Here is a 17,153-nt window from a genome sequence, read left to right on the forward strand (position 1 = left end):
GGCTGATTTGGCTGTAGTTGGTTCCCGTCGTTTCACGGGCTGCGAGAAGATCCCGACCTGACTCAGCTCCGCAGAGGGTGGCTGCATCTCAGTTTGAGCGGAGCTCCGCCCTGATCCGGCCGGGGCACGTCACATCCTGCCACCGCCAAATGAGATCTTTGAAGTTTCTTACCCTCCCCCCGCCCCCCGCCAACCTATGTAACTCTGTGCTATATTATGTTTTGTCTTGTTATTATTAAAATAGTATTAAAATATTATTAAATAAATATAAAGAAGTATATACCAGCCACACATATAAAAAGAATCTGGAAAATGTCTTTTAAATTCAGATGTTATAGCTCCATATATATATATATATAGATAGATAGATAGATAGATAGATAGATAGATAGATAGATAGATACATCATAGAAAAGTCGAGTTATTTGTATCTTTCATTTTGACATTGTCATCTAACATTAAGTTCATGTTTGTGTCTCCATTTGATGTCCACTGCTGTGTGCAACTCAGTATGATAAAACTATTGTACGTGTACAAGGTCGTCAGGAACACTTGGGGCAGCTGGCCATTTTTCACAGAAGAACTGACATTCAGAGTAGAGAAGAAACCTCCCTAGCTAGTGAGGAGAACAACTAAAACCTCAAATTCTCATGACGCTATCCTTTCCCTTCTCCCTTTTTTTTTAAAAAAAAATTATTTTTATCTTATGTGCATTGGTGTTTTGCCTGCATGTATGTCTGTGTGAGGCTGTCAGGTCGCCTAGAATTGGAGTTAGAGAAAATTGTGAGCTGCCATGTGGGTGCTGGTAATTGAACCAGGGTCCTCTGGAAGTGCAGTCAGTGCTCTTAACTGCTGAACCTTCTGTCCAGCCCCACCCCTCCCTTCTTTCTCCAAAATGTAGATCCTTCCAATACCCCCATTTGTCCTCATCAGACTCTTGGTTTCCAGTGCCTGAGCTCCAGACCTGTAAGCACACTTTTCTCACAGCGCCACCCCTACCCCATCCCAGGCTTGTTGTTTCTTACCAAAGGTGCTGGGTTCCTATTGATTTCTTATAACTTTGTATTGCCCTTAGCTGAGGACAGGCCTTTTGACATTGTCACTTATTTTATCCCTGTCCCAAATCACTCGATATAATCTATAAGAACTCAAACGTCCAACATCACAGCAGACATCTCATTCTGAGCGTGCTTGTTACCCCAGATTAAGTGAATACATGCAGACTTAACTTCTTCCATCGGTGCTGCTTTTGATGATACAGTGAAGCTTGGACAACAGCTGTCTTGTACACTCTCGTTCCCATCAAGTTCCTTGGTAGAATTTTTTGGATCACTTATATATACTATGATATCATCAGCAAATAGAGTTTGATTTCTACTTTTCTGATTTGTATCCCCCTGATCTCCTTTTGTTGTCTTATTGCTCTAGCTAGGACCTCAAGAACTACATTGAATAGATATGGAGAGAGTGGACAACCTTGTCTTGTTCCTGATTTTAGTGGGATCGCTGTGAATTTCTCTCCATTTAGTTTGATGTTGGCTGTTGGCTTGCTGTATGTTACCTCTATTATGTTTAGGTATGTTCCTTGTATCCCTGCTCTCTCCAAGATCTTTATCATGAAGGGGTGTTGTATTTTGTTGAAAGCTTTTTCAGCATCTAATGATCATGTGGCTTTTATTTTTCAGTTTATTTATATGGTGGATTATGTTGATAGATTTTTTTAAAATATTTATTATGTATACAATATTCTGTCTGTTGAACCATCCCTGTATCTCTGGGATGAAGCCAAATTGATCATGGCGGATGATGGTTCTGATGTGTTCTTGGATTTAATTTGCAAGTATTTTATTGCTTATTTTTTGCATCAATGTTAATGAGTGAGATTGGTCTGTAATTCTCTTTCTTAGATTTCTGTGATTTGGGTATCAGGGTAATTGTAGCCTCATAAAAAGTTTGACAATGTTCCTTCTGGTTCTATTGTGTGGAATAATTTGAGGAGTATTGGTATTAGTTCTTCTTTGAAAATCTAGTAGAATTCTGAGCTGAAACAATCTCGTCCTGGGCTTTTTATTATTATTATTATCTTTACTACCAAAGCAGACTTGAAAAAATCCACACTCATCCTTCAATTCACCCTCTCATCTTTTCTTTATTACTTCCCTGCTTGCCAATCTTCCGGAGGGCATCCCTCAGAGTGTCCCTAGTTCCTGATCTCAGCGGTGCCTCCTGTGGCCAGCCACGGCTCAGACACACCTGCCCCTCCCCCACATACACAACACAGAAAAGGGAGTACTTATTTTGGGTATGGGCATTTGTGCCTGATTGTATGTGTTCAAGACACACATGTAGGAGCCTGAGGAGGTCCAGAGAGGGCAGAGTGGATCCCCTGGACATAGCGTCAGTTTCATGGTGTTTCTGTAGAAGAGAACAGAGAAAACCATACATCAAGAGCCTTGTAAATTGCAGTGGTGGAGATATGAGGTAGGCCGGTTTGAGCGAAGTTGGGGACCTCTGCTGTAGGGCTGGCTCTCTTGCTGCCTGACTTCTCTGATTTCGTATTGGCGGAAGATAGGGGTCTGTCGCTTGGCACCAAAACCAGCCACAAGGCAGTTAGGCCACGGCGGTGAGCAGCCATCGGCTATTTGGGGTGGGAGATAATACAAAATGGTTTGTCTCTGGTCCTGCAACACTCCATCCAGCTCTCTGCGAGCAAGGCCAACGGGGCGAAGGGGAGGGGTGTAGTGTCACCCCTGGGTGTCAGTTGGGGGCGTGATCTATGCAGATGAGGGTCGCGCAGGGGCTGCTGCATCCGCAACCTCTGCGGAAATGCGAGGGATTTCCACGCGGCATGGAAGAGAGCGCGCGGGTCTGCGGGTGGCCGCGGGGAGCATGAATCGAGTGTGCGCGTCCGGGGCGATCCTATTGGGGACTGCGTTCGTGCTCTCCCCTCTTATCTTCTGAAAAAAGAGTTAGCTCTTATTTTCGTTTCTCTACTGTCTCCTTTTACCTCTCTTTTTCCTTAGTATATGAGTAGGTGACTGGTCTTGCCTTATAAGTCATCTTTTCTTATTTTAGATTTTTGCAAGTTTACACACTTCCTTGACTCCGGCTCAGTACCAGCACACCTCTACCTGAAAGACTGGAACCGTTGCTAAGAAGCAATTCTTCTGGTTAATTAAAAGCAAAACGAAACACCCCTCGTGGTGTTATATCTCCCTAAACATAAGCTCCAGTTTCTTTATAGTCACCATTCTCGCGGGTACGTCCTGGGTTCCACCCGGCTCCGCCTCAGATCCCTGCGGTGCGTAGTCACACTCGCATCCACCCTAGTCCCTCTCTACTCCGGGTCAAGTCCCTCCTTCTCCTACCCGTCTGCACCGCCTGAGCACTGACACCACACTCGTCGCCTTTTCCACGTGGGGCCGCGCCGAGGCTCCAGTACACACCTGGGGTGACCAGCTCCTCGCGCGTCCGTGCTCCGGGTCTACAAAGGATCGGACCCTAAGCGCACTTGGTCTCCTTCGTGGAGTCCTATTGGGAGCCCGGACGGTGAGTCCGCCAGCGTGGAGTCCCCACGGCCCCGACACCCGGATAGCTGCGGAGTCCCAGCGTTCCGGAGACGCCGGGTCCATAACGTTCGCGTGAGCTCGGGAAGCGGCCATGGGGCACGCGGATGCTCGGCCCCCGCAAGGTGGGCTGCCGCAGTGAAGCCGAAATCACACAGGAGACGCAGCAGGGCCTTATGAACTGTGTCTGTGGCACAGTCGGTTAGTGGGTTCTACTGTTGATCAGAAGATTGGTGGTTCAAAGCCACCCAGGAACTACAACTTTTGAGAGTTTAACTTTTCCAAATTTGCAGCCACTTGTGTGCTAACTTGGCAACTGGAAAGTGCATATACCTACATCCTTCTCAGAAATTCCCGAAGCCCACGAAAAACCCAGCTCACGAACTTAAGGCCTTCATTACCTGTCACACGCTGTCTCTTTATGGCCTGGCCTCTGGCAGGGAAAACAACAAAGCTAATTTTTATTTTGGGAGTGGGAGTGCTGAGGAGGACACCTATGGACAACCCCCACCTGCTGTCTTTGTTTTATTTGGGGATGACGGAGAGTGGGAGTCCTCCTTAATGAAGGAAAATTATGGACAAGTCACCAAAGCACAGGAAACGGGCCAGATTTTTAATAAAATAGGTAAACTTTCCACCAATGGCTAAAGATATGCATATGACTATTCATATGCATATGAATTAGGCCACCACAGCCTAATTTGTAATCACAAAACCCTGGAACCGATTTATTTAGAAAACCATGGGATGTGAAAAAAACAAAATAAATCACAGAAACGGGCAGGCCCGGCTGTGTTTGGTAAGGAGTCTGGGGACTGGCGGTGACGGTTTTGTTCTCTGCCGGTGGGCGGCGTTTAGGGAAGGATTTGGACAGCTAGTTCGCCCCCTCCCCAGGTGGCCCATCCGCCACGGAGAGGAGGGTGATGAAAGGCTGTCACGTGCTTGGGGGAAATACTACACCTGCAGGAGTGGTATCGACCCACAGACTTCAGCTAGCGAGTGCCCTCACCACCCAATCGAGGCACGGACGCCTGCACTCGGCGCCACTCCCAACCCAGCGGCTTTAGAGAAATCACTTCTGCAGCACAGGCCGGTCCGCGCCGGGCTGAGCTTGACTGAGGCTTGGGTGAACACCCGCTGTAGAGCACATCACTCGGCGTGGCTCGCTGTGATCGTATAGTGGTTAGTACTCTGCATTGGGGCTGCAGTAACCTCGGTTCGAATCCGAGTCACGGCAACTATTGTCCTTCCCGTTTGGTGTTTTCTTGACCCCGTGCCCCTACACCTAGCTAATGTCTTGACACAGACTCCAGTCTCCCTTGTTCAAGTCCTGCTGACATGGAGGAACTCAAACACTATTTATTATTACAGTTTGCAGTTTGGAGTCTTCACTGTCAATCGCGCTGTCTCAGGTGGAAACACAAAATTGCCTTCACTGTCAATCACCCTGAGACCAGGGCATAGTAAGCACCATCTTTGAGCAACACCCCTACCCCTGGTTTTGATGCAGGCTGGCTCTGAATGTTCCCATCTGGTATTTGTCTTAGTAATAACACATTAGCGGGAAAGCTTGTTTTCTATGTTCTACTCTCCCTTTAATGTGTCCTTCCCCTCCCCATTGCTAGTGATGGCTCCCAGTAATGGAGTCTCAACTGGCCGTCTCCTTCACCAGGCAAGGATTCCAGTGGTAGGACTGGGCTGCATTCAATTCCAAAAACTGCAAGTGGGTCCCATTGCTGAGGTAACATCCACACATGGAACATGGGGAAGTCAAGCTCGGTCATACAGGAAGCCTGCACCCCTACTTTCTAGTCTCTTGGCTGAGGGAGGGTACTCTGTGGGCTATTGAAAGAGAAAAGCAGACGCCAACCAACCCAGTCACAAAACCTTTGACCTACAAAATGTCCTGCCTACAAAATATGAAGGACAATGGTGGCACAGAACTTGTGGGAATAGTCAACCGGTCTAAAAAAAAAAGTTTTTCCCTAGGTCTCTGGGCTATCTTCTATATCTATCTATCTATCTATCTATCATCTATCTCTATCTATCATCTATCTTTCTATCTATCTATCTATCTATCATCTATCTATCTATCTATCTATCATCTATCATCTATCTCTATCTATCTATCATCTATCTATCTATCTATCATCTATCTATCTATCATCTATCATCTATCTCTATCTACCTATCATCTATCTTTCTATCTATCTATCTATCATCTATCTATCTATCATCTATCTCTATCATCTATCTATCTATCATCTATCTATCTATCTTTCTATCTATCTATCTATCTATCTATCTATCTATCTATCTATCTATCAATCATCTATCTATCTCTATCTATCTATCTATCTATCTATCTATCTATCTATCTATCTATCTATCTATCTCTATCATCTATCTATCTCTATCTTTCTATCTATCTATCTATCTCTATCTATCATCTATCTATCATCTATCTATCTATCTATCTCTATCTATCTATCATCTATCTATCTATCTCTATCTTTTTTTTTTTTTTTGGTTTTACGAGACAGGGTTTCTCTGTGGTTTTGGAGCCTGTCCTGGAACTAGCTCTTGTAGACCAGGCTGGTCTCGAACTCACAGAGATCCACCTGCCTCTGCCTCCTGAGTGCTGGGATTAAAGGCGTGCGCCACCATCGCCCAGCTCTATCTATCTATCTATCTATCTATCTATCTATCTATCTATCTATCTATCATCTATCTACCATCTCTCTCCCTTTTTTTAGTCTTGCACAGAAACACTCTCCACAGGAGGTATGTGGCCCCTGCTACAGGCTCCTTTTACTCCAGCTAGTCATAAGGCTCCTCCAAATATTGCTTAGTTAGACTATCAAGAGGGGTTCCTTACCCCACCTCCACCCCCAGAAGGGTCTTCTCAATTTCTGCATTTGATTAGACAGTCCTAACCTGCATTGTCAACCTAGATGAGAGGTGAAAAAACCCGTTCCAATCAGACAGTCAGTGATGCTGGAGCTGGGACCGGAACCTATGTGAGCCCTGCATGGATATGTGGCAGCCTAAGACAATTAGCATGCCTGCTTCATGGACCTGTCTCAAGAAACTTCCGTCTTTGGTTGAGGTGATCCAATCTACTAGTAGAGCACATATGACTGGGAGGACAAAGTCAAGAGCAGGGATTGGAGAGGTGGCTCATGCATTAAGAGCTCTTTTGGCTGTCTCAGAAGACACACATGACAGCAAATAAACCTCTTTAATGTGCATTCTGGGTGGAATCCACTGCCCTCATCTGGCCACTTTGGGAATTGCATGTATGTAGTGGCAAAACACCCACAATAGAAATAAAAGCACCACAAAATGACCCAACATGTCTTGGAGGACATTATTTCTGCTGTGTGGTTATCATTTTTCATATCACTCATGTTTCAAGAAAACCAGAGAAAGACTGCTTTACATTTCCTTATATTTTGTACACTCTTTTGGTGAATGTTCTCATTTCCCGAGAGGCCAGGAACAATGTAGTTGTGTGATGTCGGACGCCCCTCTGTATGATGTGAATATGTTTTACTGTCATTGCTTAATAAAGAAGCTGATTTGGCCAAGGGTCAAGCAGATTATAGCTATGCAGGAAATCCAAACAGAGATACAGAGAGAAGGAAGGCAGAGTCTAGGAGATGCCATGTAGCCACCAAAGGAGTGGGATGCCAGAGAATTAGTGGTAAATCACAGCCATGTGGCAATGGACAGATTAATAGAAATGGGTCAATTTAAATGTAAGAACTAGCTAGTAATAAGCCTGAGTATTGACCAAACAATTATAATTAATATTAAGCCTCAGAGTAATTACTTTACAGCAGCCACGGGACCAGGCAGAACACATAGAAGCTTCCAGCTGCAGTTACTTGTGTTTCCCTTCAGTTTGCTCTGCATGATGATGTCATGAACATGTTATACACTGTGTGTACCACATTCTACTGAAGCTAAACATATGACCCCGAGGATGCAATATGTCTAGTTTTTCTGTAGACTAGTGGGTATACACGGAGCAGGCCATGCCATCCGTATCCATATCCAAGGTGCCATCTGCCTGTGTAGACCATGGCTGGGAAATCACTGTGCAGCCCAAGTTGCCTGGAACTTGCTGAAACAGATCCACGCCTGTGAGTTGTGGGTTTACAGGAGTGTGACAGCTCACCTGACTAAAGAAGAGTCTTAAGAGTGAAAAGTTGGAAATTGCTTTTTATTCATAAAACATTCATTTATTCAATGGGGGCTTTAAGACAGCAGTCATTATAGACAGTGTGTAACCTTAACAAACTATTAAAACAATGGAAAGAACAAAATAAATAACAAAAGATAACAAAACCTTACACTAAGATGAAGAAAACCAAAAAACTAATGCAGATATCCCGATATATAAACCAAACCAAAACAATCTAAAACATAACAAAAACAACCAACCAAACAAAATTAAGCAAAATTCCCATTTTCCTTTGGAATCAATAACACGAGACAAGAGGAAGTGGATTAGTCTCTGTAGGGAATTATCATCACCAACACTTGTACGTGATATGGGGTCAGCGTCAGCTCTGCACTAGAGAGAGAATCTTAGACTTTGGGTGTGGTCTGTCTGGATAGCAGTGTGACAGAGTCTTCCTTGTCAGATTCTACATCACATATGGAGTCAGCTTGCCAAAGCCCTTGACAGTAGCTGACAGATTAACTCTTGCTCACCCACATAATTCCCTCCATGTTGTTTTTCCCACACTGGGGCCACTTGGTGATGGATGTTAGGCTTCTGTGTAATTTGTGGGGTGTCCTCTAAATCTCAAGCTTATTTCTGATGCAGTCTTTTCTCTGGATGTGAGCCAACAGAGGTGGATCAGATTGTGACTGGATCCTCTGATGATTGGTTGATATTTTCCTCACTGCTGAGTTCACAGAAGAAAGGACATGGCTTTTTCAGAGGAGGCCTGGATCCTGGAGTGTAGAATGTCATGCCTTCAAGGTGTCTCTGGCTTCCTCCAGCCTTCTCAGTTCTCTTAAGAGGTGCTGTCAGAGAAGAAGTGGAAATCAGACATAGAAACTGTCTCTCTGGGATACTGGCAAGAAAAAAAAAATCAGGACCTATTCAACTCTAGTAAAATAAAATCAAGGAAGAAAACCCACACCGTGAATACCCAGGTTGGTGGAAATGGGGCTCCATGGTGGCTCACTTGCCTGGCACATAGCGCTCCTGCTGCAGCAGCTCCATCTGCAGGAGGCTCTCCTCCTGGGCTGTGGTCTCTTCCAGTTCATGCTGGAGATGTTCAGACCTGGAGGAGATGGACAGCTAGGACGGAGGCCTGGTGGGGCCCTGCCATCCCAGCTTTGAACCCCCACCAGCTAGACAATCCAGCATTATCTTTTAGCTGAGCTCATTCCCTGTTTCCCCCAAGGGAAAAAGGTCACAGAGATCCTGGGCTGGATATTTTCTCAACTTTTAAAAACTGCTATAAGTTGAACTGGAAAATACACTGTGCTGACTAGAAAAAAAAGAGTATATTTTCCCAACAACCCAAAAACATTAATTTGGAGAAAGGTCAATGTCTGAGTCACAGTTCAGGAAAGATATTCCGGGCCATGATTGGATACCAGGTCAATGTGAGCAACCTGTAAAACTCCATGTCTGCCCTCTAGTGGAGCCTACACAACACTGCAGAGAAGGCTCTGATTAGTCATACAGCTCAGAACCTGCATGGGGTTAATTTGTCAGCTCCTAATCTGTTTATGGCCAGAGTAAATCTTCTCACAGGAAACTGATGAACTCTGCAGAGAGCCTGCAACCAGCAGGAATGTGCTGCATTCAAATCAGCCACAGACTAGAAACTTCTCTCTCAATGTGATGATCCTGAAGGAAAATAAAGTGACAGAGGACACACTGTCCTCACAATTGACTTCCTGCTTCTCACAAGAGAAGAAGGGGACACAATCCTCAAAAGACCAATAACCAAACATATTGTTTCCTAGACAAAAGTTCCTGGTATTCGCCAACTCGATACTCTGAGGTATTCTTTCCCTGGCTGTGACTGGGAGCCTTGCCAAATGAATAAAAACCCAAAAGAGGACAGAGATCCAGGTACAGAGGATCCACTAGACTGCATCTTCTGCCAGTCCATGCTCCTACCTCGTCTGGGACTCAGTGAAGTGATGCTGCAGCTTTACTGCCGAGTCCTTCTGCTGGGTAACCAGTTCCTTCGGCTTCAGTAGGGAATGAAGATGTTTCTCCAGTCTTTGTTGTTCCTAATCATTAGAAAATTGTGTTCTTAGGACAGGGTTGTCTGCACCCACGTAAACATGTGTGCATGCACGCACACAGACACACACAAACGCATATACTCCTGAACACACAGAAGTACATGGATGCACACATACAAGCACACTGCATTGCATCCACATGTGTAGTTCCTAGCTAACACTAATGGAGGAAGAGATCACCTGGGATCGTATAGAGAAGAGAGTTAACTTTCATTAGCCCACACCCTCTCCACCATTACTCCAACCCAGGCACAGGGATGTGGTGATGTGGTGAGGATTGTGTACTTTTGCTCTGTTTTGATGAGTTTACATTCTATTTTTACTTTATAAGTGTGTGTGTGTTGCCTGCCTGTGTCTATGCACCACATGCCCGCCTGGTCCCTGGGAGAAGAACACAGTGGGCAGAGCAGTCAATGTAGTGCTTGCCTTGTGCACCTGGGCCACAAAATGGTGGATGCCAGGGTTCTTTCACCAGTCATTAAGCTTGTATAGCAAGTTTTCCAGTCTGTACAATAAAGGCTTAGTTCTGTGGTTCAGGACCACTGCCTGATGGTAGCCCAGCCCCTTGCTTTCTCAGTGCTTCCCAGTGGCTCCAAGGAGGGAAGCTTCCTCCAACAGAAGCACTCTAAACCACAGGTTACCTAAATTTTGGCCCAATGAGTTCAAGCAATGAGTTCAGAAAGCCAGAAAATCTCTACAACCAGGAGTCAAATAAACCTTTCTGTCTAGTAAGATGATTATGTCAGGGATTTCTCTAAGTAACAGAAGGCTGACTGACTCATGGTCAAAGGAGTGCATGTATTACTTCCTGCTTAACAGTATTCCATGGAAGGGCTTGATTTCACTGAATTTTTACTCATCAATGAGGGGCATTTGAATATTTTCTGGTTTGGTGGTGCTCTAAGGAATGCTTCTATAACCTGGGTGTCCCCTAGATTCTCTGTGAACCCTTACTTCTCATTCTGGGATCACAAGGTCATCTTGTGACTGCAATCCAAGTTTCTGAAAAATTATACATAGCTTCCCCCAGGGCTACACCATTTTACACCATAGCAATGTCTGGGGGTCCTCATTTCTTCCAATCTCCATTAGACCAACTTTAACTCAGTGTAAAGAAGCTTGGAATGAAAGCAGCATCTGAGTGCTGCAGACACAACATGCAGTGAGTGCTATAGACTATGATGAGCCTAAGTGTGCTGTACTAAGACAGCCTGTCCTCACAGCTCAGCGTGGCTATGGGACTTCTGCTGGAGGGAAACACCTCTGCAGTTCAGAATTTCTTTTATTTATTTATTTATTTATTTATTTGTTTGTTTGTTTGTCTGTTTGTTTGTTTTAGTTCAGAATTTCTTAAAGAATAAAATCCAGGCCAAGATCCAAAGACAAAGCCAACTGAGCCAAGATTAGACAAAGGTGAAAGAAAAATGGCACCAGGTAACAAGAAGAACAAAAAAACAGGATGCAGGAAAGTCGTTAGTGGGCAGTCACCTTTCACCCAGAGCAGACAAAGACACACATCCTCAACTGGGCTTTCCTGCCAGGTTCTGTGTTCTGAAGCCAATGAGACAAACCAGACATTTCCTGGGAGGTTACCTCAGTTCGGTGAAAGGAAAGAAGTCCACTTCTTGTTTTCAAAATAGCTCTGGGGCTTGAATTTTTTTTAATTACAAAACACATTAATTCCAAAATAGTAAAAATGTATAAAAGTTGAGAGAAAACACCAAGTCCTTTTTCTTTCTTACCAAATGAACCATTTAGCAATAAGATGAGACAGAAAAAGATAGGAAGCTCTACCTGTGAGGGGACAGGAGATCCAAAGAGCTCTGATCTGGTAGCTTAAGCAGAACAGAAATTTTCTGTTCCACCGAGCAAATGATTCCCCAGACCCTTGTCCTCACACACTCACTCAAAGCTCTGTGATTCTCCCTATATGATTCCCAGCATAGAACCCTTTCTACCGTACTGACATGTAGGTGTGTGATATGTGATTTACCCACCTCCCTCAATGGACTGCAGCTTTTACCAGAGCGAGATGGTTTGTTTGCCAGTCAGGTTTTTTGTTCACAGAGGTGAACTCCCCAGAAAGACTTGTGAAGGATCCCAGAAATGAACCATTAGTTGGAATGGAGGTGGTCAGCTGGGTAACTGAGGGGACGGTTACGTGACGATGTACATATGTGTGTGTGTGTGTGTGCGTGTGTGTGTGTGTGTGTGCGTGTGTGTGTGTGCGCGCGTGTGTGTGGTAAGATAGGTGGGCAGCTTGCTCCTGCTGCCTCAGCTTACCTGCTGCTGCTTGGTCCAGAGGTTATAGATCTTCTCCTGGGCCTCCTCACAGAGCCTCCTTGTTTTCTCACAGGACTCTTGCAGGAAAATCTGCTCCTCCTGCAGCTTTCTTTTGTCTTCATTCAACATGCCCACTTTTTCCTTCATCTGTGTCCATTCCCCCAGAAGCCGGCTGTGGAGGGTGCTTAACCATCACAAGCAATGATGAGCTCCAGTCCTCCTCCATCTGTCACTCCTACCTACTAATACCACCATCCCTGCAAGGTCCCATGTCCTCAGACAGCCCCAGACTGCAGCCCACATTAGCCAGGCCAGTGTCACCCAGGTGATGTATCTCTGAGAACAGGACTCTGCACCCCCAACAAACACCGGTCCTACACTGATCATGGTATTGGGAGACTATCATCAGGTATAGAGCAAACATGGTCTGAGGGAGGACAGAGGACCCAAGAGGAATACATTCCACATCTGTGTCCCATAGCAACAGGCTCTGTAAGCCCCTGTCAGAGTCCCAGAGACCATTCATGGTGAAAACCATGTTTTCTCTCTAGAAGCTCCGGAAGCTGACAGGATCATGTTGGGAGGGGCTCTCGGACTCCTTGCTCTTGGGAGAAATCAGTCTGGGAGGACAAGTACAAGGTAAACAATCTAGAACCACAGCCCTCACGTTGATTCAAAGACAAAGGGGTGGGGGTAGAAGCTATCCTTCCGAAGTACGGGGGTCCCATCCAATCAGGCACTCACCGGTAGGAGTTGATCTTCTCAGTCAGCTCCTTGCACTTGGAAGAGGCCTCATTAATTTCCTTGGGGAATTTCTCTAGCTCTGACATCTCCTTCTGATGATCCATTTTCAGCTCCTCAAGCTCAGAATTCAGCCTGTGGTAGAGCATGGGCCCAGGAACACAGAAGCCCATGAACACTTGAATTAAGGCTGTGTCTCGGATTATCCTAGTGCACTGGCTGTCACATCCTGAGTCCCAGGGACTAGGACCTGTTGATGTTATTAGACTTGCTAAGCTGCCCCAGGGCCAGAAAGACAGAGCGTCAAGAGGGAGAAAGGCAGGGCTACATGAGCTTCCTCATAGGCCTGGAGGAACAAACTAGCTCTTTTTAAGATGTCCCAGAGTCTGTGCCATGGGTCTGGGCCTACATGAAACCTGTGATGACGTGTCTTCAGAAAAAAAAATGTTTATTCTGTGTTCATTTTCACAGGGATGCCCAGAACTCATAATCAGGATTTCCATGGAGGAAACCATACAGCACAATGGCTGTATAGACTCTCCAGGGAATTCAGTCATCAAGGCGAGCACAGAGAATGAGGGCAGGGAAGCTCAAAGTGGGACTCTCTGGCCTCAGCACTTATATCACCTGAAACTCTAGACAGACAAATCCTCAGCCCTGCTACCAATCTCTGACTCACAGCATCTGGACACACACACACACACACACACACACACACACTATAAAGAATCCCCTCAGAGACAGTACAGAACACACTCAGACACCACAGCACAAAGGAGCTTTAGTGACCCAGAGGAGCAATCATTGAATTGGGGGGCGGGGAAGCTGCCTCTGAATCAGGCAAGGGCTGAAAGCAAGCAATGGTGAGGGGAGTCTGTGCTAGGATGAGCTGTTGAGACCTGATTGGACAGGTAAGCCAGAACAGCCAAATAATGAATTTTGATTTCTGGACCTCGGTGTTTGGCTTCAGGAATGAGTCAGTGGCCAACGAAGGAATGAGGCCTGGGGACTAATTTTAGGAATGCAATTAAATGTTTTATCAAGGGAGAGGGAGGTGAAAAGGGCAAAACCTGCCACTGCCATATTGGCAATGTTTGGGCCCCTTAGCCTTCACCCACATAAACCCATACACAATTAGGATATCAGAGACAGGCAGGTAGGTGGCATTATCTCAGAGTACAAGAAACAAGAGCAGATAGCTTCCCAGATGAGCTGCAGGCCTCCCAATCACACACTGAGATGGACCAAGTAGACCAGGCCCTGATCTCAGAGCAACCAGCAAGAAATTACCCAGTCAAAAACAAAGACTCCCCATGAACTCAGCCCCAGCATCTTTCACAAGCCAACACCTGTCCAGGCCTGTTTGAAATGCACGTTGTGAGCTCACACACTACTGCCCCATCCATAGAATGTGACTCAGGCCGCAGGCTCTGCTTTTCATTAAGAGGAGGCAGAACAGCCTGTGCCCCCATCTCACTCCTGCCCAGGCTTCAGTTCTGCCTCTCAGGTGCACATGGGAAAAGTAGTTTGGGCAGGAGGACACCTTGGAGGTGCAGCCTCAAGTGACATGAGGAAATGAGGGGTTGACACAGGAGGGTCAAGACAGTCACCAGAGATCTGGACATAATGACTACCTGTTGTTCAAATCATTGTTGGTATAATTGGCCAGGATTGCACGAAGTTCATTCCTCTCATTGGTCATCATCTGAAGCTGAAGGGTCAGTTCATCGACCTTGTTCATCTGCTGCTTTTGCTCAGTGATGGAGGCTGAGGTTGATGTTTTTCCAGCACTCCCTATAGGTAGATAAACATCAGTGAATTTGTATAGTTAGATAGTACAGGGTCATGAGAGACCATGTTGAGTCCCAAAAAGAGGCCTGAGGAAGAGGGAATGCATGGAACCCACTGAAGACCCCCAAAGAGCAGAACAACTGTCCTCAAGTTGGGACCCATAAGCCATGTCTCCTTCCCTAATCACCATTGCTAGCTATGTCCATCAATATTGAGAAATGTTATTTTCAGTTGTGTGACTTTTGTTTATGCTGCATTTGTTTAACTCTGTGAAGCTGTGTTACTGTGCCTGTCTATAACACCTGATGGTCCTAATAAAGAGATGGACGGTCAATAGCGAGACAGGAGCACGAATAGGTGGGACTAGCAGGCAGAGCGTGTAAACAGGAGGTGAACTCTGAGAGGAGAATAAGGAGGAGCCCAAGAAGAAAACGGGAGGACTCAAGGAGCCAGCCACCAACTCACTCAGCAGCCATGGAGTAAGAGTGAAAGTGAGTTTTACAGAAGAGAGAGATAAAATCCCAGAGGCAAAAGGTAGTCGGGATAATTTAAGTCAAGAAAAGCTGACAAGAAACATCCCAAGGTAAGTATATAAAGCCTCTGTGTGTGTGATTTATTTGGGATCTTGGTAGTGGGTACCCCAAGAAAGCCAAAAGAGTAAAATATCCCACAACACATCAGTCCCTACTGCAGCCCCACTGACCCTGGGAGGTACAGGCTAGCCCAGTCATGCTGGTTTCGAAATGTCAGCCCCTGTCTGATGAGATGCAGAAAGGTCCTGATGCCCTCGTGAAATTTTACCTCCCAGACCAGCTAACCTGCATCCAAGACTAAAAGCAACCAAATGTCTCAGACCTGAGTGCCGGGATGGGGTGATCCCCCCGCTCATATTCACATCAGGTACCCACGGAACTTACAGAAATCCACTGAGGATGAAGTGCAGGAACACCCGACCCTGATGACTCACAGTGACACTGTCTCCTGCTGCATTTTTTTTCCCACTCAGAATTATAGTAAGGAGCTCCCAGCACAGTGGCTGCAGCCTCGACCATTCCTAACTCTTGGCAGAAATCCTCCAATTTTGGTCTGCTCTTTAGGAACCCAGAGAAGGGGCATAGGCTCATTGCTTCAGATGGTCCCACCTACCAAACCCCATTTCTAGAAGGTCCTGTTTGAGTCTCACCTTCTTCTTAGAAAACCAGAGATCCCTCTGCCAGTCTTGCCAACATATTTCTTGGTGAACCGTATAAACAATGAATGCCTCTAGGGCAGTTGGCATTGCCCCTACACTGGTGATGTCATAGAAGATGCCAAACGCTCTCCAGGATACGACAGAATGTTCAGATAAGAGACTTTTGGGATCATCACCTATCTGATAGATAGCTCTTTCCCAATTCACGAAAAACCAAGCTACCCTTTCCAGGATCCTTCCCTGAGTCACAGCCGAAGCCCTTCAACACCTCTTCCTTTCAATCCAGAGGTCTCCCCGATTTATTAGAATCTAGTTCATTCTAATTCACAAGTTCATCTTGGGTGGAGGACAAGATTTACTTTCCAGAGACTTCCCAGGAATGGCTCTTCCCATCCTTAAGACGACTAATCAATAGGATGAGAGATAAAGGATGCTAAGCCATTAGCCCAGGATGATGGGGAAGGAAGGATCAGATCCATACAGTGAATAACATACAGCACATCAGAGAAGATCCATGGGACTGAAACATTGTATGGGGTGGTGGGGGTTTGGGGGTATGCTGTCAGAACAATAATAAATCTTATGGGTAATAATGAAACAATGATCCAAAGCTTCAGAAGAATACTTTCCAGCCCTCACAGTGTTAGCAAAGGCATGATCAACTGTCCATAGGTGAGGTTGAATATACCCAGGGGAGCCCCCAGACACCAGGAACAATCACTTTCAGGAAGAGTGCTGGCCCATTCCTGAACTCTAGTTAGAGGAGAGATGATTGGCTAGCGAGAGGAGAGGAATTCGGAAACCTTAGGGGTCACTGACATGCAGCAATAATTGGTGGTTCCTGCCCTGCAAGAGGTTGTGATGTAAAATATGAGAACCTCCTGCTTTGTCCAAGGGACTTTATTCTCCCTGTTTTTAGTGACACACAAGCAAAAGAAATTCAGTGCGGGTGAAGGGCAGGGCTGGAACAGAAACCACTGTGGTCCCTCTGTGCTTCCCACGCAGAGGCAGAGTGAAAGCCAAGGGCACTCAGCACAGCAGTCAAAGCCTTGACCATCCCTGGCTCTCTGCCAAACACACCACAGAAATCCTCAACTCTGGGTCTGCTCTTTAGTAACTCAGAAAAGCAGAAGAGGACCATCGCTTCCCAGAAACTCCCACCTCCTGAGTCCCACTCCTGAAAGGACCAACTTAAGCCTTCATCCTTCAGGAATCTCTATCCCCTGTCCAGGACTCACTGTGCTTTTTCCGGAACCATTTATTTCTTGATGTGTGACTCGGAGACTCAAGGCCAC

The 17,153-nt window shown here is 45.8% G+C and overlaps 1 protein-coding gene and 1 non-coding gene across 2 annotated transcripts; one reads left to right on the plus strand and one right to left on the minus strand.

The window, feature by feature from the left end:
- The first annotated feature begins 4,731 nt into the window (after positions 1 to 4,731).
- Trnap-ggg (transfer RNA proline (anticodon GGG)) lies at positions 4,732 to 4,803 on the plus strand. The gene has a single exon. It is a non-coding gene; the product is annotated as a tRNA-Pro (tRNA).
- A 3,164-nt stretch (positions 4,804 to 7,967) lies between these two features.
- Positions 7,968 to 17,153, minus strand: LOC130890095 (disks large homolog 5-like). The gene is made up of 7 exons (XM_057794049.1): positions 17,097 to 17,153; positions 14,510 to 14,669; positions 12,879 to 13,010; positions 12,135 to 12,318; positions 9,721 to 9,836; positions 8,775 to 8,869; positions 7,968 to 8,606 (listed from the first exon to the last, which is right to left on the minus strand). The coding sequence occupies exons 2-7, from the start codon at positions 14,614 to 14,616 to the stop codon at positions 8,437 to 8,439; spliced, it is 804 nt and encodes a 267-aa protein (XP_057650032.1). The 5' UTR covers positions 14,617 to 14,669; positions 17,097 to 17,153; the 3' UTR covers positions 7,968 to 8,436.

Source organism: Chionomys nivalis, chromosome 18 (assembly GCF_950005125.1).
Source record: "Chionomys nivalis chromosome 18, mChiNiv1.1, whole genome shotgun sequence".
Taxonomy (NCBI): Eukaryota; Metazoa; Chordata; class Mammalia; order Rodentia; family Cricetidae; genus Chionomys; species Chionomys nivalis.

Bases quoted from the DNA above. Each gene is read 5' to 3' on its own strand.
- LOC130890095 (XM_057794049.1), bottom strand. From the start codon at position 14,616: ATGAACAAGGTCGATGAACTGACCCTTCAGCTTCAGATGATGACCAAT. The intron at 8,870-9,720 runs GTAGGAGCATGG...CATCTCCTCCAG, and splicing joins TTCACTGAGTCCCAGACGAG to GTCTGAACATCTCCAGCATG. The intron at 8,607-8,774 runs GCAAGTGAGCCA...CTTCTCTGACAG, and splicing joins GCAGGAGCGCTATGTGCCAG to CACCTCTTAAGAGAACTGAG.